The sequence below is a fragment of the Podarcis melisellensis genome (genome assembly GCF_964234715.1).
Source record: "Podarcis melisellensis genome assembly, chromosome: 17".
Lineage (NCBI taxonomy): Eukaryota > Metazoa > Chordata > Lepidosauria > Squamata > Lacertidae > Podarcis > Podarcis melisellensis.
The window spans coordinates 30,774,933-30,797,915 of record NC_138534.1 but is presented as its reverse complement, the minus strand read 5'-3'; the positions used below and the strand labels follow the sequence as shown (position 1 = coordinate 30,797,915).

General features: G+C 43.8%; 1 protein-coding gene across 2 annotated transcripts; it reads right to left on the bottom strand.

Annotated features, from left to right (window-relative positions):
* Nucleotides 1–1,886: 1,886 nt before the first annotated feature.
* CHRNB3 (cholinergic receptor nicotinic beta 3 subunit) lies at nt 1,887–22,873 on the bottom strand. Of its 2 annotated transcripts, none has more exons than XM_081894467.1 (6): nt 22,466–22,873; nt 17,186–17,337; nt 16,491–16,535; nt 6,825–6,934; nt 4,791–5,664; nt 1,887–3,571 (listed from the first exon to the last, which is right to left on the bottom strand). In XM_081894467.1, the coding sequence occupies exons 1-6, from the start codon at nt 22,518–22,520 to the stop codon at nt 3,428–3,430; spliced, it is 1,380 nt and encodes a 459-aa protein (XP_081750593.1). In that variant the 5' UTR covers nt 22,521–22,873; the 3' UTR covers nt 1,887–3,427. The 2 variants fall into 2 exon arrangements, with proteins under 2 accessions (XP_081750593.1, XP_081750594.1); XM_081894468.1 differs by lacking the exon at nt 22,466–22,873 and adding an exon at nt 21,670–21,756.
* Nucleotides 22,874–22,983: the final 110 nt, after the last annotated feature.

The following is a 22,983-nucleotide window of genomic DNA, read 5'->3' as shown; positions in this document are numbered from 1 at the left end:
TCATGAGTCATTATTGCTTTTATTCATTATGTTTACACCCGTGCATGGTTCTTGCCTGCGACAACAATCTAGCATCCAAATCTGCTCACATACAGGACAAATAGGTTTTCTAGCACGTTGTGACATTTTACTTTTTACTTCCTGCGCTAGGGTTGAGCCTAGGGGCTGCAGAGTGAACACAGAGCGAAAGCAATTTCCTTAGTGGACTATTTCGCCCCAGTATATATGCTCTTTACCAGATGGGGCAATGCTGCGAACCTCAAGGCTTGCATGCTGCATGCACGATTTGTGTCAAATTTCATTTTTGGTCTCAGAATAGCTTGGTGGGTACTTGGCACTTGTTTCCTTTTAAAAATAAAATTTAAAAAACATGGATGGGGCGTTTTAATTATAAACTGAGCACCCTAGACAAGTTCTACTCCAATCTTTGGTCTTTTGTACTGTAAAATTCCTGTATGTGGACCTGGATGCCATACCCTCCAACATTTCTCCAATGGGAACAGGGGCATCCTAAGGGAAAACGGGACATTCCAGGATCAAATTAGAAACTGGGGTGGCTTCTGTAAATCTAGGACTATCCCTGGAAAATAGAGACACTTGGAAGGTCTGGGACAACCCCAAAGGCTGCTTGGCCTTCCTATCTGTGTGCATGCTTGTCTACTATTGCGGCATCTAGGGTTCCTTGCGTGCCAAAAATTGAACTAAGTAGCAGCAGCATTATGGTGCTGGAGGAGACTCTTGAGAGTCCCATGGACTGCAAGAAGATCAAACCTCTCCATTCTTAAGGAAATCAGCTCTGAGTGCTCACTGGAAGGACAGATCCTGAAGCTGAGGCTCCAATACTTTGGCCACCTAATGAGAAGAGAAGACTCCCTGGAAAAGACCCTGATGTTGGGAAAGATGGAGGGCACAAGGAGAAGGGGACGACAGAGGACGAGATGGTTGGATAGTGTTCTCGAAGCTACCAGCATGAGTTTGACCAAACTGCAGGAGGCAGTGGAAGACAGGAGTGCCTGGCGTGCTCTGGTCCATGGGGTCACAAAGAGTCGGACACAACTGAACGACTACACAACAACAAGCAGCAGCATGCAGTACGGTTGGAGGGGACTGAGCCCAGCTGATGCTTTTCACTAGTGTGGAACTGGATCGCAAAGCGATGTCTACAAGACCTGGCAGCTCCTTGGCTGTTGTTTACTGCTGCCAAGCAGATTAGCTCACCACCAAAGCCTTGTGTGACCGGCTTCACAGTTAGGCTGCAAACAGACAGTGGCAGATGGAGAGCAATGGAAGCATGGTCTCCTTCAACAGTATCCCCCCCCCCAACTCTAGCACTGGTCACTTTACAAGGCTAATGGGGGTGGGCAGCCTCAATGTAAAGGTGAGAGAAAGTAGTGCATTTATTTTCTCCAGCACCTGTTTTTAAAGCACTACCAATGGAATACGTTCATATTTTCATGTCCTTAAATAACGTTTTTTTAAAAAAAAATATCTTTCCAGGCAGCTCTAAGCTACCCCAGATACTGTGCTACTCATCATGGGAACCATCACAACCGTCACACCAAAATGAGCACAGTATTCTTCTGGGGGTACTACTAGGAGCTGGCACTGGTTTCATCCAGCGATGCTTGAGGAGCTACAGAAACTTGCAAAAACCCCTTGGATCGGAGTCTGTGATAGTATAGGAAGAAATAAACATGTGTGCCCCACATAATGTCAACTCCACCATTACCCTCCCAACCTGGAAAGTTATACCAGTAATCTGAATACAGCAGAGACGAGGAACCTCAGGCCAGCAGGCCAAATGCAGCCTTCCATCCGGCCCTCAGGCTACATCTTCAGCAGCCCTGCCCTAGGACCTCCTTGTTGTGGGAATGTCCACACTTGTTTGCCTGGAATGTGCCTTGAACTATGGAAATGCCTCTTGCTGGTCTGGATGGGGGAGACTGAGATTTGGGTAAATATCAAAGCACCTGACTTTTGCAAGGTTAGAATGTAAGAACCGTACGCACTGATCTGCCTACTTTCCCCCCTGGCCCCATCCACCCCCTGGTATGTGGCCCCCATAAGGTTCCCCATGAAAATATGTGGCTCTTGGGGGTGAAAGATGTTCTCCATCTGGAAATCCAAAGAGGTAGGAAATTCACATGTGTAAAAACAAAAAACACCAGTCAAAGGCCTGCAAGTCTCCAATGGCAACAGAGATACACATGGCCTTGCTGGGCTCGTTGGCAAGTCTTACTCATATCTCTCTCCAGCATGATTCATTGCTTAAAACGTAGCAAAAGTTTCCAGAAATTGAGGGGCACCAAGAACAGATGTAAGACCTGGGCAAACCAAAAGGAGGAATGAAGAATGGCTTTCAAAACTGAAAATAGATATGAGATGTCACTCATAATGACAGGTCACTTGAGTGGTATGCATAAATATACATGTAAACTCAGTTATTAATTGTTATATATAGAAATAGATATATAATATCTGTGCTTATTATACTTACTCTTCATAAAGCTTATGCACAAGTGCCCTATGCCTTTATATATTATTCAACATCTTTAAAAACACATTTAGTGCAACAAATACACAGAGGCCTCACCTTTCTGCATACAATTTGCATAAAATGGAATAGGTACATTTAAGTGCTGAAACCAAGTTTGAATATGGCTGAATAAAATTATGCAAGGTCTACTGATGCAGATCTTTTAGGACTAACATGTTCTTATAGTTCATATAGATATCTATAAAATCTTCCCAGTGTCAAAGATATATTGCTGTATTAATAATTTTGGGCATGATTTAAAAAGAAAAACAAAACTTTCAAAATAGGGTGCATCTATGCCACTGACAAAATGGTTTGCTGGGCATTCTCTAGTCTTTCAAGTGCTTGGGGACAGAGAAGTGTTAGGGACTCCTCACAGATAATCCCCAACACAACACACTACAAGTCCAAGGATTCTTTGGTTTTGCAACAGTTTAAACTGATGCAAAATCGATGTGTTTGTGGTCTACATAGGTCTGGCTTATGTGCTTGAATACATAGAGGCTGATCATTCAATGGCGACTGTATCTGTATTAGCTGATAAACACCCACAGATACAGAATTGGATGTCTTCATTTGTCCAACAATTTGAAAGGCTAACAGTGCCATCCTATGGTTATCTACTCAGAAGTAAATGCAATTTAGTTCACAGGACTTTCAGGTAAGCGAGCATAGGATTCAGCCTTAAAAGTTGATTGGAGGGTACAATCATCAACAATACCAATTGCCACCAGTGGCAGTGTCGTTTCCAGTTCAGTATGCACCTGTGTTGACTCTGAGTCTATTCAGTTCCTTCCTTCCTTCCTTCCTTCCTTCCTTCCTTCCTTCCTTCCTTCCTTCCTTCCTTCCTTCCTTCCTTCCTTCCTTCTGCAGATTCCCATGTTCTTATTTCTAGACAATACTGCTTCCACTTTGCAACCATGCCTTTAAAGCGGGAGTAAATATAAGAACAGAACCCATCACAGACACCACCAAAAATAGCCATAGGAAGATACGGTCAAGGACCTGAGCTACAAACTTCCAGTCTTGCACCACCTAGAAAAGAAAATGATGGCCATGAGTTTCACAAGTATTTTGCACAATTGAAGAGCTACTTTGAAATACACTTGGAATTTAGTTATCAATTTGTATAACAATTAAGTTTATCATGAATAGTTCTCTCAAAGTTTTTGCTTTTCAAAAAAAACACCACTCCCTGTGGCCTTGGATATTTATAAATGAATATACAGTGGTGCCCCGCAAGACGAAAGGGTTTTTCGGTTTTTGCGTCGCTTCGCTAGACGATTTTCCCTATGGGCTTGCTTCGCAAGAAGAAAGCCCATAGGGAAATCTCCGGGGACCTCTTTTAAATGCTGGCGGTGGGGAGCAAAGCCTTTCCCCCCCGCCTCCGGCCTTCAGAAGAGGTCCAGGAAGGCCGGTGGGGGCCAAAAGGCTTTGCTCCCCACCGCCAGCATTTTAAAAGCGGTCCGGGATAGCAGGGAAGCGCTTCCCGCTATCCCGGACGGCTTTTGAAGGCATTGATTTTCAATGCATTCCTATGGGAAACCGTGCTTCGCAAGACGAAAAACTCGCAAGACGAAAAGACTTGCGGAACGAATTAATTTCGTCTTGCGAGGCACCACTGTAAATGGCATTTTTAGCTAGCATAAGCCATAAGACAAGTCAGGTGCAAACAATCCCTTTTTAACTATCTAACGGGATAGATAAAAGGTGAAACATGGTTCACTCATGGATATGAGCCAATTTCAAGTAGACCATCTAGGATTAAGCAAATGCTGGGCTAGGGGACTCTTGGCCTGATTCTGCACACACAGTCAGCCTACCTTTTTTGGACTAGAATCCCCATGTTGACTTAGTGTGACTGATACGGCCTCAGCCCAGTGTACCTGAAGGAGCGTCTCCACCCCATTGTTCATCCCGGACACTGAGGTCCAGCTCCGAGGGCCTTCTGGCGGTTCCCTCACTGCGAGAAGTGATGTTGCAGGGAACCAGGCAGAGGGCCTTCTCGGTAGTGGCACCCGCCCTGTGGAACGTCCTCCCATCAGATGTCAAGGAAATAAACAACTACCTGACTTTTAGAAGACATCTGAAGGCAGCCCTGTTTAGGGAAGTTTTGAATGTTGGATATTTTATTGCGTTTTAAATATTCTGTTGGGAGTCACCTAGAATGACTGGAGAAACTCAGCCAGATGGGCGGGGTATAAATAATAATAAATGATGATGATGATACCTGCCTGTTTTGGAATTAACATACCTGCCTAATGAAGTGTTCCTTTTTCACGTGCCCAGAGATATACTTGATGGAATCAGCAGCCTTTTCCAGGAAGGCAATCACAACTTTTTCTCCATCTTTGAATTGTTTGTGTTTATGTTTCCGCGTCGGCTTTTCTTTCCATGTCCCTTTGGGATCAGAGAATGAATAGCGATCTACATGTCCTTTCATGCAGAGCAGCCTGGGGAGTTTTTGAAGGAAGAGCCTCTTCACCCAAGGAGCCATTGGGTGGTAGGTGGCGGAAGAACGATGGTGCACGTTGATTACAAAAACCGTCACGATGATGGACAAAGTGACAAAAATCATGATGAACAGCAAGTACTCGCCAATCAAAGGGATGACTTTGGAGGAAGAGGGGATGATTTCTTCAATGACTAAGAGAAAAACAGTAAGGGAGACTAAAACCGAGGTGGACAGCGAGAGTTTTTCTCCCTCATCAGAAGGCAAGTAGAAAACAAGCACAGTCAAGAAAGATAATCCCAGACATGGGATGATTAAGAAGAGAGTGTAAAATAATGGTAGCCGTCTTAAAACGAAAGAATAGGTAATGAAAGGGTAGGAATACAATCCATCTTTTCGGTTTCCCTTCATCCCCTTGGCATTTAGGATTTCCCATTCTCCATTATCAAAAAAATCCGTCCTGTCCACATTTTCATCGACTAAAATTAGGTCCACCATGTTGCCATCGTAGGTCCACGATCCGAATTTCATCGAGCAATTCTGTCGGTCGAATGGGAAGAAGGTGACGTCCATAGTGCAGGAACTTTTATAACTGGCTGGAGGAGTCCAGACTACTATCCCATTGTATTTGACTATTGCCTTTGTCATCAAGGAACCTTCAAAGCGCCCATCAGCACTGGAAAGGGGAGAGTAGGGAAGAAAAACTATTTGAATAGTGTTTCCAAGCTGCTATTTCCAATTCTTTTTCTTATATTCTGATTTTGCTTCCCATCGCTTTGGTAGATGGTAGACAGGTACATAATCATAAACAGGTTGCAATAAATTGTTCCATGTTTCAGCAGCCTTTTAGTACTTATTCATCCATTCATTCCAGATGTTCGTAAGCTGCCTTTCACCCACAAGGCAGCAACATTAAAACCACCATTACCAATAAATAAAACAAAAATTACTCAACAATATAAAATTCATTACTGAATTGAGTCCTAAGTTTACTGGTAGAGACAGGGCATTTTGGAAATATGCTTTTGTTCTCTCCAGGGCTACTGAATGACCAAATAGGGGCAAATGTTTGTGGTGACTGTAAAAATTGGGAGGTTACACTGCTGGGCCTCTCCCCAAGATTTTACTCCATGTCTATAACACCCTCCCCTTCTCAAGGTCCTGGCACAGCCCACCCCAACTTGCTGATCCCCTAATGACATGCCTACTGTAAGCCCTTGGAAGAGAAGGAGAATAGGACCATGTTTTGGGCTAGAAAAGAGGTGGAGAAGGCAAGGGTAATAATCTACTATTCTCCTATAGCCACTAGCTCTAAGTAACTTCAAATACATATGTACACATTCTTCTGCTATTCTTGCTACTATTCCTACCAACCCACCCATTTTGTATGTCAAATTTTTGACTATAAGCTCCTTGAGCACTTGGCCCTCCAGCTGTTTTGGGACTACAATTCCCATCATCCCTGACCACTGGTCCTGTTAGCTGGGGATGATGGGAGTTGTAGTCCCAAAACAGCTGGAAGGCCAGGTTTGTCCTTGAGGCTTAGATCTGTCTTTTTGCTAATGTTACTTTGTAGCAGATGTGGGCGATCATTGGCCCTCCACATTTTACTGAAAGCTAACTGCTGTCAGCCCCAGAAAGCATGGCTAATAATCTTGGCTGATGGGAGTTTGAGTTCAGCAAAATCTGGAGGTTCACCACACCTGCTTCATACAGTACACAGATGTTGCTATACAAAGAAAATAAATTATCTAGCTTTCAGCTTCTCTCCTGAGACCCCTGCACACAAGTACGAAAAATACTGTAAAAAATGAGTGTCAAGATCTGTATACTCACTTTTCAAACAAAACAATATCTGGGAGCCAGAGAGATTCAGATGGAACTCGAATTGCGGTGATTCCACCATAGTCCTCCGGATTCCAGCACAATTTTTGGTCAATCCATTCCTGCAATAATCAGCAAAAGCACCACTGTTGCTTGATCAGTTTCACTACAAGTTGAATACTCTAAGGCAGTGTTTCCCAACCTTGGGCCTCCAGCTGTTTTTGGACTACAACTCCCATCATCCCTAGCTAGCAAGACCAGTGGTCAGGGATGATGGGAATTGTAGTTCAAAAACAGCTGGAGGCCCAAGGTTGGGAAACACTGCTCTAAGGAACCAAATTAGAATAATTCTGTAGCATCCATCAGCTTCAAAGATGTCCCAGTCATGTATCCAGTTTCAGCCCACAGAAGGACATATTACAGTTGCCATCAAACATGATCCACAGAATTTCACAGAAACCAGACAGGCCAAACCTGGGCAGGGGGTCTCTGTCCTGAACATTCACCTCAATTTTTAATGAAAAGTTCCTTCCAGCAAATCCAGTTTAGGAACATAGGAAGCTTATTTCTTAAATTAAACTTAAGGAAGGAAACAGAATACAGTACAGAAAGCTTCCTTATGCCAAGTCCACCACCTACGTACTGTCTGTGCTGGGTGTTAGCAATTCCCAGAAGTTTCAGATGAGAGTCTTCCACAGCCGTACATGAACCTATTAGGTACTGAAGAACCTGGGAAATGTTGCATGCAATGCAAGTGCTCTACTACTAAGCAACCAACTCCTTGAAATATTCTATCAACAGCGTCTCCGAAAATTTTTACACATCACTTGGGAAGGCAGGCAAACTAATACCAGTGTACTGGAAGAAGCAAAGATCACCAGTGTCGAAGCAATGATTCTTCAACATCAACTTCGTTGGACTGGTCATGTTGTGAGGATGCCTGATGATCGTCTTCCAAAGCAACTACTCTATTCTAAACTTAAAAATGGAAAGTGTAATTCTGGTGGTCAACAAAAGAGATTTAAAGACTCTCTGAAGGCAAATCTCAAAAAATGTAGTATAGACACTGACAATTAGGAAACACTGGCCTGTGAGCACTCCGATTGGAGAACAGCCTTTCCCAAAGGTGTCATGGGCTTTGAAGACCCCTGAACTCAGGACGAAAGGGAGAAACGTGCTAAGAGGAAGGGACACTTGGCAAACCCCCACCGTGATCAACTCCCACCCGGAAACCTATGTCCCCACTGTGGAAGGACGTGTGGATCCAAAATTGGCCTCCACAGTCACTTATAGACTGATTGTTAAAACCGTGTTTATGGAAGACAATCTTACTAGGCTACAAGTGATCGCCAAAGAAGAAGAAGAACTAAGCAACGGTTGCTTGCTTTCAGCATCCCTACCACAGTGCCCTAAGTCTTTACCATTCATTAGTTATGAAAATATAGGGGAAATGTGTGACTGATTTTCTACCCAGTAGCCAAGAAAGAAGTAAACTTGCCTTCAAGTTTACCTCTCTTGCCCTGACCTAGCCACTGTGATCCACGCGATGGTCACCTCCAGACTGGATTATTGTAACTCGCTCTACGTGGGGCTGCCCTTGAGACTGACCCAGAAACTTCAGTAGGTGCAGAATGCCGCGGCGAGACTCCTTACGGGGTCCTCGCTGCGAGATCACATTCACCCGGTACTATACCAACTGCACTGGCTCCCGGTGGAGTATAGGATCAGGTTTAAGGGGCTGGTTTTAACCTTCAAAGCCCTATACGGCCTAAAACCCTTGTACCTACGGGACCACCTCTCCTGGTATGTCCCACAGAGGAACTTACGGTCTTCAAACAAAAACATCTTGAAGGTCCCAGGCCACAGAGAGGTTAGGCTGGCCTCAACCAGACAGTACTAAGCTAAATGAGCCTATGTTCTGACTTGGTATAAGGCAGCTTCCTATGTTCCTATGAAGATTAGCAAACACTTTGACACTTTGAATTAAGCTTGAATGAAATAAGTCACTGAAAACGTACAGGACTGCTTACATTTAGGTTTGGGTTGCTTCATGTTGAGTTATTCCCCACCACTACCACCACCCTTAGTATGTCTTTTGGCCTCTGACACAGCATAAAAAAAATCTGGTTATGTTACAGCCACACAATTGCTTCAGCGCATACCTGCGCATGTGGCTGAAACTCATCATAAGGCAGTTTTAAAGACATGGCTACTGAGTGCTAACACATTCATTTGGAAGGCCCTCGACCAGCAGGGCTCTGTGATTTTTATGTGGACATGCTAGAGATCTCCCAGGGAAAACAAGACATATTGAGGCAACAAGTACCATCGAGACCAGAGTTTCTGAAACTTGGATCTCCAGCTGTTGTTGGATTACAACTCCCATGATCCCATCATGATGGGAACTGTAGTCCCAAAATAAGCTGGAGATCCAAGTTTGGAAAACCCTTATCTAGACCTTTGAAACTGAAGCATAGTTAATCACAGCTCTTTTTCACAAGTGCAAGACACAAAAATCCATGAATCAGATGGACCATCTGAATGTCTGTCTTTCAGAATTAAAAAAAACCCTATTACATATTATTTATTATTACTACTACTACTGCTACTACTATTCTCTGCTACTTAGCCTTTAAAAGCATCTTGATCTGCAGGCATTAGCAGGTATAATGCTTATTTCTCTGCTGTTGTGCAAAGCTTCCCTGATGATTTGGAGAGCTCAAAGTGCTCTTAAAGGCTCAAGAGCAAGCCAAGTCACTTTCTTCTGGTCAACTGACCACCCTATGTTGACGTCATGTGGCAGTGGATAAACCAGGCTATCTGAGTGGCATCATGCTTACAGTAATAATCAAAGGAAAGGAAAGCACCTCTCCCCTTATATTTATTATTTATACGTTTTTAGGTTGCGCTGCGGGAATGCAAGAGAAGGAAGAATGTGTGAGCTTACTAAATCAATATCAGCAATGAAAGCATCTTCCTGTAGAGAATTCAAGCACAGGACTCTTACAAGATCCTCCCTTCTGCAAAAAAAGCACCTCATGATACTTCAGAGTAGTTATAGATTTCTCAAATACACTATTCTGGGTGTGGGGAAGGTGTGAGGTCAGTAGACTAAATTTAGGGCTCTCTTTACCCCTGGTGAGGGGAGCCCTTGGGCCTGTAGAAGCTGCTGAACTACAATTCCCATCATTCCTGGCCACCGGCTGCACTTGCTGAGGTTGATGGGAGCTGTAGTTCAGCAACACCTGGAGGGTCAAACGTTCTCTACCTCTGGCTCATTGCCTTTGCATTGCTTGGGCCAGGCAATGCTGAGTTGAAAATTAAACATTTGCTTCTCTCTTTCCTTTTCTAGCAACAGGAAGTAATGAGCACACAATAACCTGCAACCGGGCGCAACCTTCTGACAGTGTCATGAGAAGTGGTAGAAGAAGAAGAAGAGTTTGGATTTGATATCCCACTTTATCACCACCCCAAGGAGTCTCAAAGCGGCTCACAAACTCCTTTCCCACTTTGTGAGGTGAGTGGGGCTGAGAGACTTCAGAGAAGTGTGACTAGCCCAAGGTCACCCAGCAGCTGCATGTGGAGGAGTGGGGATGCAAACCCAGTTCACCAGGTTACGAGTCCACCGCTCTTAACCACTACACCACACAGGTAGCCTGACTGTATGCAAACTTTTTCAGAAATATGTCCCACTGTGCATCTTGAACCTTCTCCCCAGGGCTGGCCCAAGATAGTTTGCTGCCTGAGTCGAAAGACAAGATGGCACCACTCCCTACGCCATGTGGTGAACTCGACTGGAGTGGATTTTACTTCAGCACTGGCATCATTGCACATGGCAGCAGTAGGCTAGTTCAGGGGGTGCAGAACAGGCCATGTGGCTCAGACATCTGCTCTCCAACAGAAGGAAATGGCTGGCAGGGTTGCTACCTTTGTCATCAGACTTTCTACTTGAGAAAGTCACCTAATTTTGCCTAATAGTAGGGCCGGCCCTGCCTTTATTTCTATTTCTCTGCTCCAAATTGCTCGCATTTATTTTGTTGTTGTTTAGTCATTTAGTCATGTCCGACTCTTTGTGACCCCATGGACCAGAGCACGCCAGGCACTCCTGTCTTCCACTGCCTCTCGCAGTTTGGTCAGACTCATGTTTGTAGCTTCGAGAACACTGTCCAACCATCTCATCCTCTGTCATCCCCTTCTCCTTGTGCCCTCCATCTTTCCCAACATCAGGGTCATTTCCAGGGAGTCTTCTCTTCTCATGAGGTGGCCAAAGTATTGGAGTCTCAGCTTCAGGATCTGTCCTTCCAGTGAGCACTCAGGGCTAATTTCCTTCATAATGGACATGTTTGATCTTCTTGCAGTCCATGGGACTCTCAAGAGTCTCCTCCAGCACCATAATTCAAAAGCATCAATTCTTCGGCATTCAGCCTTCTTTATACATTTCCATACATTTATTGCATTTATAGGGCTTCCTAAATACACATGTAGACATACACACACACATAGTGCTCAAAAGTTGTGTTTACCTGCATTTTGAACCACATTGATGGAAGTCACTTGGGCAACAATTTAGTATGGTGAAATAGCAAGTGCAAAAAAAGGGTTAAGCATCCCTCCTTTCACTGCTTCTCCTCTCAAAATCCTAGCCCTGAGTTTGTTTTTAAGGTCAACATTAAGCTCTGCTCCACAGATTTGCCTGCAACATGCAGTTAGACTCTCAGTTTCTCAATTTCCTATCATTATTCCTAGTTAAGCTGCTCTGTATAATGTACTCAAATCATCTTCCTCTTTAATGCTTACACACTTCAGATGCTAATAATCAATTATACTCTTCAAGTAGCTGACACATCTTTAACTCTTTCCATTACTTTCCATTGTGCCTCTTTCTTCAAGACTTCTACATTTACTTTTGTGCTCTTCTCTGTGGACAGGTCTACCCACATTTTAAGGACCACAACGAATGATTGTGGTTATGGATTCACCTACAACAACAGTTCTTCTGAGGGGCAAACTATACATTATGTCAGGTGCTTTACTTTTAAGTGCATGGTTGCCTTACACAAATTGCCTAGCAATTGGCGGGGGGGGATGGGACATTAACCCTTTATTCCCATTGTGATTCCAATCTATATTAGGCTCCTCCCACCTCTTGCAGTCTTCATTAGGGGGAAACTCTCATTCACTTCAATGCGAAATTTCCCCCTCTATTCAAACTGCAGGTGCAGGGCCCCCAATCTGGATAGGGATCATAGCAGTAAGCAGAGGGTTAAATCTCTCCCTCCTGCCCCCATACTATGGTTCCCATTCAGCTCAAGGGGACCATGCTGTAAAAACCAAAAGCCAGAAAATCCAAGGCCCATAAGGGTACAGTAAGTGGATAACACAAGTTTGGCCCAACCATGATACAGTGGTGCCTCGCAAGATGAAATTAATCCATTCTGTGAGGCTCTTCGTTTAGCGGTTTTTTTGTCTTGCGAAGCAAGCCCATTGACAGCTTAGCGGATTAGCGCTATTAGCGGTTTAGCGGCTTTTAGCGATCAGCTGTTAAGTGGCTTATCAGCGGATCAGCTGATAAGCGGCTTAGCTGCTTAGGAAAAGGGGGGGGGGGAACCCGCAGGAACTTGCAAGACATTTTTGTCTTGCGAAGCAAGCCCATAAGGAAATTCGTTTTGCGAAGCGCCTCCAAAATGGAAAACCCTTTCGTCTAGCGGGTTTTCCATCCTGCAAGGCGTTCGTCTTGCGGGGCACCACTGTACAAGATGAGGTGACCGCCTCAGGCAGCAGAATTCACAAGGATTGCAGATCTGCCCTCCAAGGAACGCATAGCCCATTCCTTGTAAGCCAGGTCTGCCTACTCCTCAGCAACCCCCCTCAATGCCTCCTGTAAAGTGGCCTCTTGGAGGCGCTGCTCGTGTCCTCCCTTCCTTGTTCCTGAGGTAGATTTTTATTCCCTCCATGTTCCCTGGTGGGGGGACGCCATTTTGTGGTTCACCTCAGGTTTCAAAATGTCTTGGGCCAGCCCTGGGATAACGCAAGATGTAGTTAGGTCCTCAGTATGTGGACTGGGAATTCCCCAGAGACTGTGTGGAAAAGTGACAATCTTCCACTCCCCATCAGGAGGCAAGGACGGTCAGCCGTTTTGCTGACCGCTTGAAGAGCAGCTTAGTATAAATCACTGAGCAACGGCAGCACATTCCAATATATGAGCTGCAACTTGCAGCTTAACCCCGCTCCCCGTTTTGTCTTTTTACATTGACTGAAGAAAGCTTTTGTCGATCAGATGATATTGCCAATCACCCTTGTGCCCTCTAAGAGAGAAAGAATAGTCCCCAAGGGCTGGTGTGGTCTGCCTTGCCAAGACAGTAAGCAAAGGGTATGTTTACACGCCTTATCCTGGGGTACAAGTTGAGCTGCAGACAGGCACGTAAGGAGCCAGGGAGCAGTTCAGAAAGTGAGATTCTGGTTTATTTTGAATTCTGGTGGCTCACCCCAGCCCCAGTTCAGCAAGCCCAGAGGCAAAGATTTGGCGGAAGAAGAAGCAAAAACTTAAGAGTCACTCTACAGACTAATTTGTAAGCAAATGAAAATTGATTTAAGTTAAATACGAATAATTCAAATGTTAACATTTGAAAGTGTCAAGTGTTTCTCAGTCACCACCACTCATTTACCTGGAAACTGGATGGCAGGGGTAGACATTGATGTCTTAACCGAGCCTCTGGGTGATTGTAGAATAGTTCCTGTGTGACTGGTTGTTTTCCTTAAATCGCCATACATGAAAGGATGAGTGACATTTCCAAAATGAGAGCTGCAAATTGAAGGACGGGGATTGACAAGTCCTTGTGAAGAACAGGACACTATAGCTGTTCCCTCTACTCCATGGCTCTGGCCCTGTTTCACAGTCCTGGTGGGATATATCCAAACTGGTACAAGGCAGAAAGAAGGCTGTTGCTTCAGCAGATCTTTCCCTCCCCACCCCAAGCTGTGCACAGGGAAGGGGTTTCAGCCCACAGAGGAATATTTTTGGCTGACAGGAACCAGCATGGCCACTGCAGCGAGTTCTCTGCTGAACCTTTTAAAAGAATTTAAGCTGATTGCAAAACTCAACTGATTTGAATAAGTAGCTTTCTACACAGCTTCCTGACTGGATCATACTGCCCAAGGACTGTTACAGATTGCCCTATCACAGGTGCAGGGGACCTTTGGCTCTCAAGATGTTGCTGAACTATAATCCTATTATTTCTGGCCATTGGCCATGCTTCATGGGAGTGATGAGAGTATGACCAATGACCAGGAGTGATGGGATTGTAGTTCGGCAACATCTGGGGAGCCAAAGATTCCCCACACCTACCCTAAGATAGGAGAAGAGGAAGAGAGTGGTGACTGGCTTAGACTTAAGGGGACAGTGCACTAATAATAATAATAATAATAATAATAATAATAATAATAATAATATTTTACAGTGGTACCTCGGGTTACATATGCTTCAGGTTACATACGCTTCAGGTTACATACTCCGCTAACCCAGAAATAGTGCTTCAGGTTAAGAACTTTGCTTCAGGATGAGAACAGAAATCATGCTCCGGCGGCGTGGCAGCAGCAGGAGGCCCCATTAGCTAAAGTGGTGCTTCAGGTTAAGAACAGTTTCAGGTTAAGTACGGACATCCAGAATGAATTAAGTACTTACCCTGAGGTACCACTGTACTGTATTTATATCCCGCCCTCCCTAGCCAAAGCCGGGCTCAGAGCAGCTAACAACAGTAAAAATAGCACAGTTTACATAAAATCACAGTCAATTAATTTAAATACATTCTAAAATCAATTCAGAATCAAATTAATGGCAACCATTGGGCTAGATTACAGAAGTAGAGAAGGGGTCAGACTGTGCCTTGGCCAAAGGCCTGGTGGAACAGCTCTGTCTTGCAGGCCCTGCGAAAAGATGTCAAGTCCTGCAGGGCCCTTGCCTCTTGTGACAGAGCATTCCACCAGATCAGGGCCACGGCCGAAAAAGCCCTGGCTCTGGTTGAGGCCAGCCTAACCTTCCTGTGTCCCGGGATCTCCAAGATGTTTTTATTTGAAGACCGTAAGGTCCTCCCGTGGGAAATACCAGGAGAGGCAGTCCCGTAGGTACGAGGTACACTCAGAGGGGAATTTAAGGGAGCATGAGCAGTTTGCCTGCACTGGACGCCAAGCTGAGAGGGCACCGCAGGGGACACAGCAACAATGATGAACAACAGGAGGTGGGAGGAGGCAGGGGTCCATCATATTTTGGTGTTGCACAGGCCACCACTGACATTTCAAAGCCCAAAGTCCACCACTGATTCACTATGCCATCATCATCATCATCATCATCATCATCATCATGCCCCAACCACTCTGGGTGGCTTCTACCACATATAACAACTTAATAAAACATCAAACATTTAAAACTTCCTGAATGCAACACATTCGGGCCATCTCAAATCAGTATGACCTTCTTTTCCACTGTAAACCATGCTCAAAGAGGTCACGATATCAGGAAAAAGCTTACATCGTAAAACAGGTCGGGAAAACTCACAATTACTAGATATTAACCAAATGTAAACAGCCATGTGTATAATAATAAGCTAAACAAAACTTATAATATTAACAAATACACGTGTGTGTGTTTGTGTGTGTGTGTTTATTAAAAAAACAAACCTCAACTAATAAACTCAATCTGTCCCTAGGCATTAGCTTTTCTTTAAAAAAAAAAGAAAAAACAGCTGAGGAGACGAAGTGTTAATAAACATAGCACAACACCATATGTCTTCCCATAGCAAACTCCGAGTTATCCTGAAGAAATCATGTATATGCTCCAATGCTTTCTATTTACCCAGTCCGAAGGAAACAGCTTCCATATAAAAGCCAGTTGCTGACATCTCTCCCTTGATTACACTCTAACTTTCTAGGGGTGCCTCTTTCTTCCTCTAGACTGGGGCCTCATCTGCACTGTGCATTTAAAGCAGTATCATATCACTATCAACAGTCATGGCTTCCCCCAAAGTCCTCCTTCAGAGAACCCTTTCTACATCAGCTTGTCTGCCACAGGACTTCTGCAAACATCTCTATGTATTCTAGAAGACTGAAATGCACAGCTGCCTCCCTCAGGTCAGACTACCCTGAGACTGGATGTTGAAGGGAATTATCTGCTGTGGTGGGCTAGCTGACAGAAGAACTCTTTTTTGTGCCACTTCAGACTCCATATTTTGAAAACTGCTGTTTACTAGACAATCGATTACCCTCCCCATTTTGTAATACAAGGGCACAAAGCTGAGGCAAGACATTTTGACACCTGAGGCACACAACAAAATGGTGTCCTCCCTCCCACCAAGGAAGAAGAGGTGAGTGAATATCTATACCAGGAACAAGGAAAGAGTGAAGTTCTACATCGGGGTCTGCTACCCCTGTGGATCCTGCTGCCTGAGGCTGTTGCCTCATCTTGCCTCATGTGTGGGCCGGCCTTGCAAGTGCAATAGATTTATCGCCTATAGAGACCATTAATCAGCATTGCCCTGAAGTTGTAACCCAGTTAGGCCATAGTATCTGGGATGTAAGATAGCTTAAATCAAGAACCTCCCTCTCCACATCACAGTAGAACATTTACTGTAAAAATTCACTGAGAATGATGCACATTTACACTGACTGCGCTGTCAAATATCTTACCTGTTTCAGCCATACATTAGTTGTCATCAGCTGATTCTTTTCATCCTGTGGAGGGGGAAAGAAGCAGAAATCATTTATTCTTCTGAAGAAGAAAAAAACAACCTCCCAGCATTCTCCAAGAATAAAGAGTCTGCAACCATTTCAGAGTTTTCCACTTTCCAGTACAGTCCCTTGTGTTAAACAGATAACCTAAGGGCTGGATCTACACTGAACAAAAAAAACACTAAGAAAAAAGTTATATAGGTCTAAATGCAATTTTCCATTGACTGCTGTACAGCACCCCTGAGGTCACATTTTTATAACACATTTATAACATTATAACTCACCAGTATAGATTAGCCCCTGGATTGACTTATTCACATTCACATGGGAGTTTAATGTGGATTTGAAACTGCTTGCATCCCTCACTTTTTATGCTGTCCACATGACGTCCTCATCCAACTGGTAGGCCACACTTTTACTACATTCAATTCAGATTTTCCTGATCTGAGGATAATCTGATCACATGTTAACTGACTGTGGGTAAGTTTTTCCCCCAAATAGGTGTGTGACATATTTCCGCATCCCTATTCCCATTTTGTTTCTGAAAGCCCAAAGGATTTTTGGGTGGTAATTGTTTTATTTTTAAAATGTAGCAGAACTGCTCTATAGAAGGCAAGGAAGGAAAGGAGGATCCAGAGAAATAGATTACATACCACATCTACTAGTTGGGATATCTTTAATCCAAAGTACACCTTTATGGTATCATTGGAATGCTTCACAGGCCTGATCCATTTCTGATACCCTTGAAATAAGTGCCGCAAAAGTGCATCTTCATTCTCGGCAAATGAGCTGAACACAGTAAAAGCTGAAAGACAAAACTAAGAATTATTGAAAGAACGGTAGGGTGGTGGGGTGGGATATTCAGTGCTAACTTTAATGGTAAATATTCTGCCATGTGAGACTTCAGTGGATGGGCAGGCTGGCAAAGGACAATTTAAATATGTGCTCAATTTAATTACTAGTCATAGGGAAACCCAGGACTATGCAGAATTCAGAATAACAGCTCACTTGGATGGAGCTAAAATAGATGAGCCTGTGCTGAAGGTCTATATATAAAGGAAGATCTGGGTGTAGTCAAGAAAGGTACCATTTTGATATGTTTTCTTAGAATTATTTTCCAAAACATGATGTTTGTTTGTTTTTTGCTGTCCCCAACAAGAAGCACTTTTTAAAAAGAGGGTAATAGTTTGGATTACCCCATCCCTATGTTTCAGCCACACTAAGCCAACCAGGAGACCAGAACTCCCAAAACTTTAACAATACAATAGAGTACAGTGGTACCTCGGGTTACATACGCTTCAGGTTACAGACTCTGATAACCCAGAAATAGTGCTTCAGGTTAAGAACTTTGCTTCAGGATGAGAACAGAAATCGTGCTCTGGTGGCACGGCAGCAGCAGGAGGCCCCATTAGCTAAAGTGGTGTTTCAGGTTAAGTCCGGACCTCCGGAACGAATTAAGTACTTAACCCGAGGTATCACCATATAAAAATTTGGCAGATGCTGCTTTTCACACCTTGTATGACAATCTGCACTTGCTAAAATTCCCTTTTACCAGTGATGTTGGGTGCCCATTGAGACTGGTAGGGTACAGCCAGAGCCAGAGCTAATTCTATTTTTCTCCTCCCTGGTGGTTTCTACAAAGACAACACTGAGACTAAGGAAGAGGAAGCTGGAAGCCAGCCAGTGCCATTCTCTGGACTGGTTGTAAGTAGGGGTGTAAGAAGGCATTGTTTTTCATCTTGTCTTTAGCACATACAGCACTGTTTCCATTCTGCTGCAGTTTACCTCACTGACCACCGTGGACTGAAAATAACAACAACAGTGAATATGGGTTTTATTCTCCAGACTGATGCTGGTGCAGACATGGAACAAATAAGTGAACATCTTGGCTGTGAATCCTAGAAAACCTGCTCCCTGCTTTGCCGGCCTTTTCCGCCTGGCCTGGGAGGGCAGGGCCCTGACTGACTCCAGCTAAAAAAGCTAAGCTGCTGAAGACACCAGAGACCATCTTGGTTGTCTCTTAGCACAGATCTAGATCATCAAGCCTCAACTTCCACAGCTGCCACCCACCAAGAACAGGACTGGCAGCAACAGCAGCAGATGTGTTCTACGCTTCAGATAATATGTCATTCTCTTGCTAATTATGTTGTTTTAAATGTGCAATTCATCTTTTACTTTATTCAGTAATTTCTAAACCCCCAGATTGTTTTATTTGATGTTTTAATGCGTTGTAAACTACTTTGAGATTTTCTCTTTAAAATATAAAGCAGTTTAGAAATGAAACCATTCGCCACCATCTTCCATTGTCATCATAATTCTCTAATGTCCCTAGCTGTAAGAAAGAAGGCTTAGAGGACCCATGCCTGAGTTTGGTGGGACAGGGTCCCACTTAGCCTAATGGGCAATGCTCCACTGACTCACTTAGTACAGGCGTTCCATCTTGCTTTGCCTCCGGTCCCTTCAAGGAGCACTTTTATAACTGGACAACTCACGAGACCTACATAATTCACGGATGAGCAAAAAGATTGATATTGGGGGTTTTTTTCTGGAAGGCCACATTTTAAACAATGAATGCTGGGTCTAGCGACTGGTATCATATTCTTTACAGGGATAATAGCCTGGAAAGTATAACCAGCTGTGTAAGCACAATCTAGATTGCTATGACCCCAAAAAGTGAATACAGTTGGCTATAGGGGAAGAAAAATGAGGGAGGAGAGGGAAAACAAATATCCAAAGCTGTATAAAATGAAAAAAAAAAAGTTTGAATAATGACATTTAATGTGATGGCTACAGATAGATGATAGATAGATAGATAGATGATAGATAGATAGATGATAGATAGATAGATGATAGATGATAGATAGATAGATAGATATAGATAGATAGATAGATAGATAGATAGATAGATAGATAGATAGATGATAGATAGATAGATAGACCGACAGAAGATAGATAGATGAGAGAAATATGTCAAAAGGCACAAATTCCTCAGCTTAAGGAAATGAAGGTGAATGTATTGTGCTGATAACATTGCTGTAGAAATTATGAGACATAAAAGTAGAGAACTACCGTAATCATAATAAATTCCCTTTAAATGTTTCCTACTTCATACTTTAGTCATTAATGTGTCCAGAACAGATAATCAGTAGTGACAGTCTGAATTCTGCCCCTCAACTGGAATCGAAGGCTGCAATTTTAACCCCAGTTACCTGGGAGTAAGCCCCACTGAATTCAATAGGACTTATTCCTCTTAGCATGATTTGGATTGTGTTGTATGATGGCAATTTGACCATCCATGGAAGGACTTTAGCCTCCAGGAATTTTGCAAACGACTGCATATTAAAAGCTCACATACATGTTGTACATGTATAAATTGGGTCCTTGTCAAAACAAGGACAAACAAAACAAAATAGGTGGAGCATATGCCTGCACTGCCCAGGGCGGGCACACTCCCGAGGGGGGTGGGGAGAGTGCCCTCCCAAGCGCGGGATAGCCGCCTGAATGCTCGGAGCAGTGTGCGCGCCCTGCAGCCGGGGCGGAGAGCGCCGCCCATGGGGCGGAGCAAGCTGCCAATGCCGGACATTTGGTACTCCGCCTACCTGCGACTCCCAAGCCTCCCCCGAGCTGTCAAAACAAAGGAGGAAGGGGGAAAATCCACCGGCAAAGCGGCGCAGCTCCCACCTTCCCCCAATGGTTTGGGATAGGCTTGGGAGTCACTAGCAGGTGGCGCACCAAATGTCACCCCCCTCAGCGAAGACACCCAGGGCAGTCCACCCCCACCGCACCCCCTTCCTCTGCGCCTGCCTCCTATGGTACTCCTACACCATGGTGCATGTATGAGGACAAGTCCATGAATTCCGTGTTATGTTTTGTTTTTTAAGATCTACAGTGGTACCTCGGGTTACAGACGCTTCAGGTAACAGGTGCTTCAGGTTACAGACTCCGCTAACCCAGCAATAGTACCTCAGGTTAAGAACTTTACCTCAGGATGAGAACAGAAATCGCATGGTGGTGGTGCAGTGGCAGCAGGAGGCCCCATTAGCTAAAGTGGTACCTCAGGTTAAGAACAGTTTCAGGTTAAGAATGGACCTCCAGAATGAATTAAGTTCGGAAGCAGAGGTACCACTCTACACAGAGACAGGGCATATATTCACACCAAGTCTGCAGGGAGGAATGCAAGACTTTTGAATCAAGACTTGTCCATGGTGGATTTCCCACAAGGCCCTATTTTATTGGGCTGTGTTTTCACACAACTGAAACTACGAAAACTCTTTCCCAGGTGTGAAAATGCATCCACAACGCTGCAAATTGTTGACTATATTTGGGATTTGACAGACATTGCTCCTGCAGTTCACATTTTACCTCCGCCATGACCACACTAGTCACTATGTGGCCTTAGGGAAACAATGACCTCTCAATCTGAGTCCCTCCCACAACTGGCAAAGCAGGACGATAACACCAAATGGCCCATTTACTGGTTTGCTTTAAGGATTACAGAAATAATGCATGTGAAATGCTTGGAATACTCAAAGATATAGCTGCTAAGTATTATTATTAGCCAGCTTGAAAAGGCTGCAAAGACAGGTTTCTGAGGCTGCCTCAGAATTAGCAGAGTTTTCTTGCTTCCTGCCTACTCAGCCTGTACATTGGTAAATATATTGTTCTTCTGCTTTTTTTCTTGGGTTTGAATGTGTATATGTTTTAAATCACGCAGAAGGTTCTTTTAGATACATATGACAGGAAGCAAATTTTAGAAATGAAAGGTAACAAACAGGTACTTCAAAAACACCATACGATTCCAATCCTAGGAACAATTACGTGAAAGTAAGTTGTGTTGAAGATAATGGGTTTTAATTCCCAGTAAACTCGCACAGGATTACCCTAGAACCTCCAGTACTTTCTCCTCCTAAGGAAATTGAACCTGGAAAAGGCTGCCCCATTCATATGGGGTTGGCAAACAATATTATCACCTTCCAGACTTTGGGGAAAGGGCCATTGGAGCTCTGGGGTGGAGAGGGTGACAGGGAGAGAAATGATAAGCAAATAGAAAAGCCAGTGGGATGGCTGGCAAAATGAATGTCCATTTAGTACGAACATGAATAATGGGCATTCTGTGAAAAAGACAAATGGTACTTACATTTTTTTGCAGTTCCCACTAAAAGGTTTTTTTTAGTAAAAGCTAGTATTTCCATTTAACAGCAACAAGAAACCTCTCTCACACATGCTATCTAATCAATTTGGCACTTTGAGAAAGAAGCAGCATTTGCTTCCATTTATCTCTTACCATAGGAGCCAACTCCTAGGGGCTGAGGGGTCTTCAGCCACCCCAATAAAATATTTTGAGCCCCCAACCCCACTAATGGCCATTACCATTCAAATGGTTGCGTGCACCGCATCATGTGACCAATTATGTAGGGCGGGGCTTACCTGCCCCTCCATATTTTAATTCAACTTGGCACCCCTGCCCCTTATTGCCCTTGCTCCACCTCCTCCTTTCCCTTTCATCTAAATTTAGTGTGTAAGCTCATTCAGGCAGAGACCTGCCTTCTGCTCATGTTTCTCTGTAATGCACTATGTGTACTACCTGTGCTAGATAACAACATTTGCATTTGTTATTTCTTACGGTGAATGAGATCATCATAATTTTGCTTAATTACTGAAGTCTTCTCAAAGAAGATGCTTAATTACTGAAGTCTTCATCAGAAGATGGCAATACTAAGATGAGTCACTGGCTAACCAGTGCAGCTTATTTTATTTTTTTCCTCCTTTCCAGGTCCTTTGCTTAACATACACAAACACAAGCAAAAGTATATCAAACACGCTTAAAGAACTTGAGACAGTGATTTAATTTTAGTACCTAAGATGCATCTCTCTGTTGTTGCAAGCAGTCTCAGATCAAGCACTTAGGTTTAATTTGAATAAATTGCACTTACCTGAACTGTTAGTACAAAGAAGGAGGGACACTATAATAAAAGCAGGAACCTCCATCCTCACAACCACATCTGCAGCTGGATCTCTTGCTTTTCATAGGCAAACAACTTCCATCCAAAGATACGAGTTTAGACACAATGATTCTACTGTAAACTGTGATGGCTAATAGGCTGGAAAAAGGAAGAATAGCATTTGAGCCTTATCTTGCACCGCAGCCGAAGCTTCTTAAAGTACACTTCATTGATTTTCGGTCAGCTGTCACAGGCTGTAAGCCAAAAATAAGAATAATCCCTGGGTCCTAAACTCTGCCTCGTTGCTTATCCAGGATAACCAAGGTACTGTTAAAAGCTAAATTCAAAGAACACCTAGGACAGAGCCAAGCAACTTAGAACCTGATTTGAATTCCATAAATGTCTGGTCGTAATCTCTTTGCCATTTGATAAGTAATGGGAAGTGCTCCTCCAGCTGTTCAAATACGTTCACTGCAGCACACCCCTGTTCTATGGGAATCGTAGAGTGT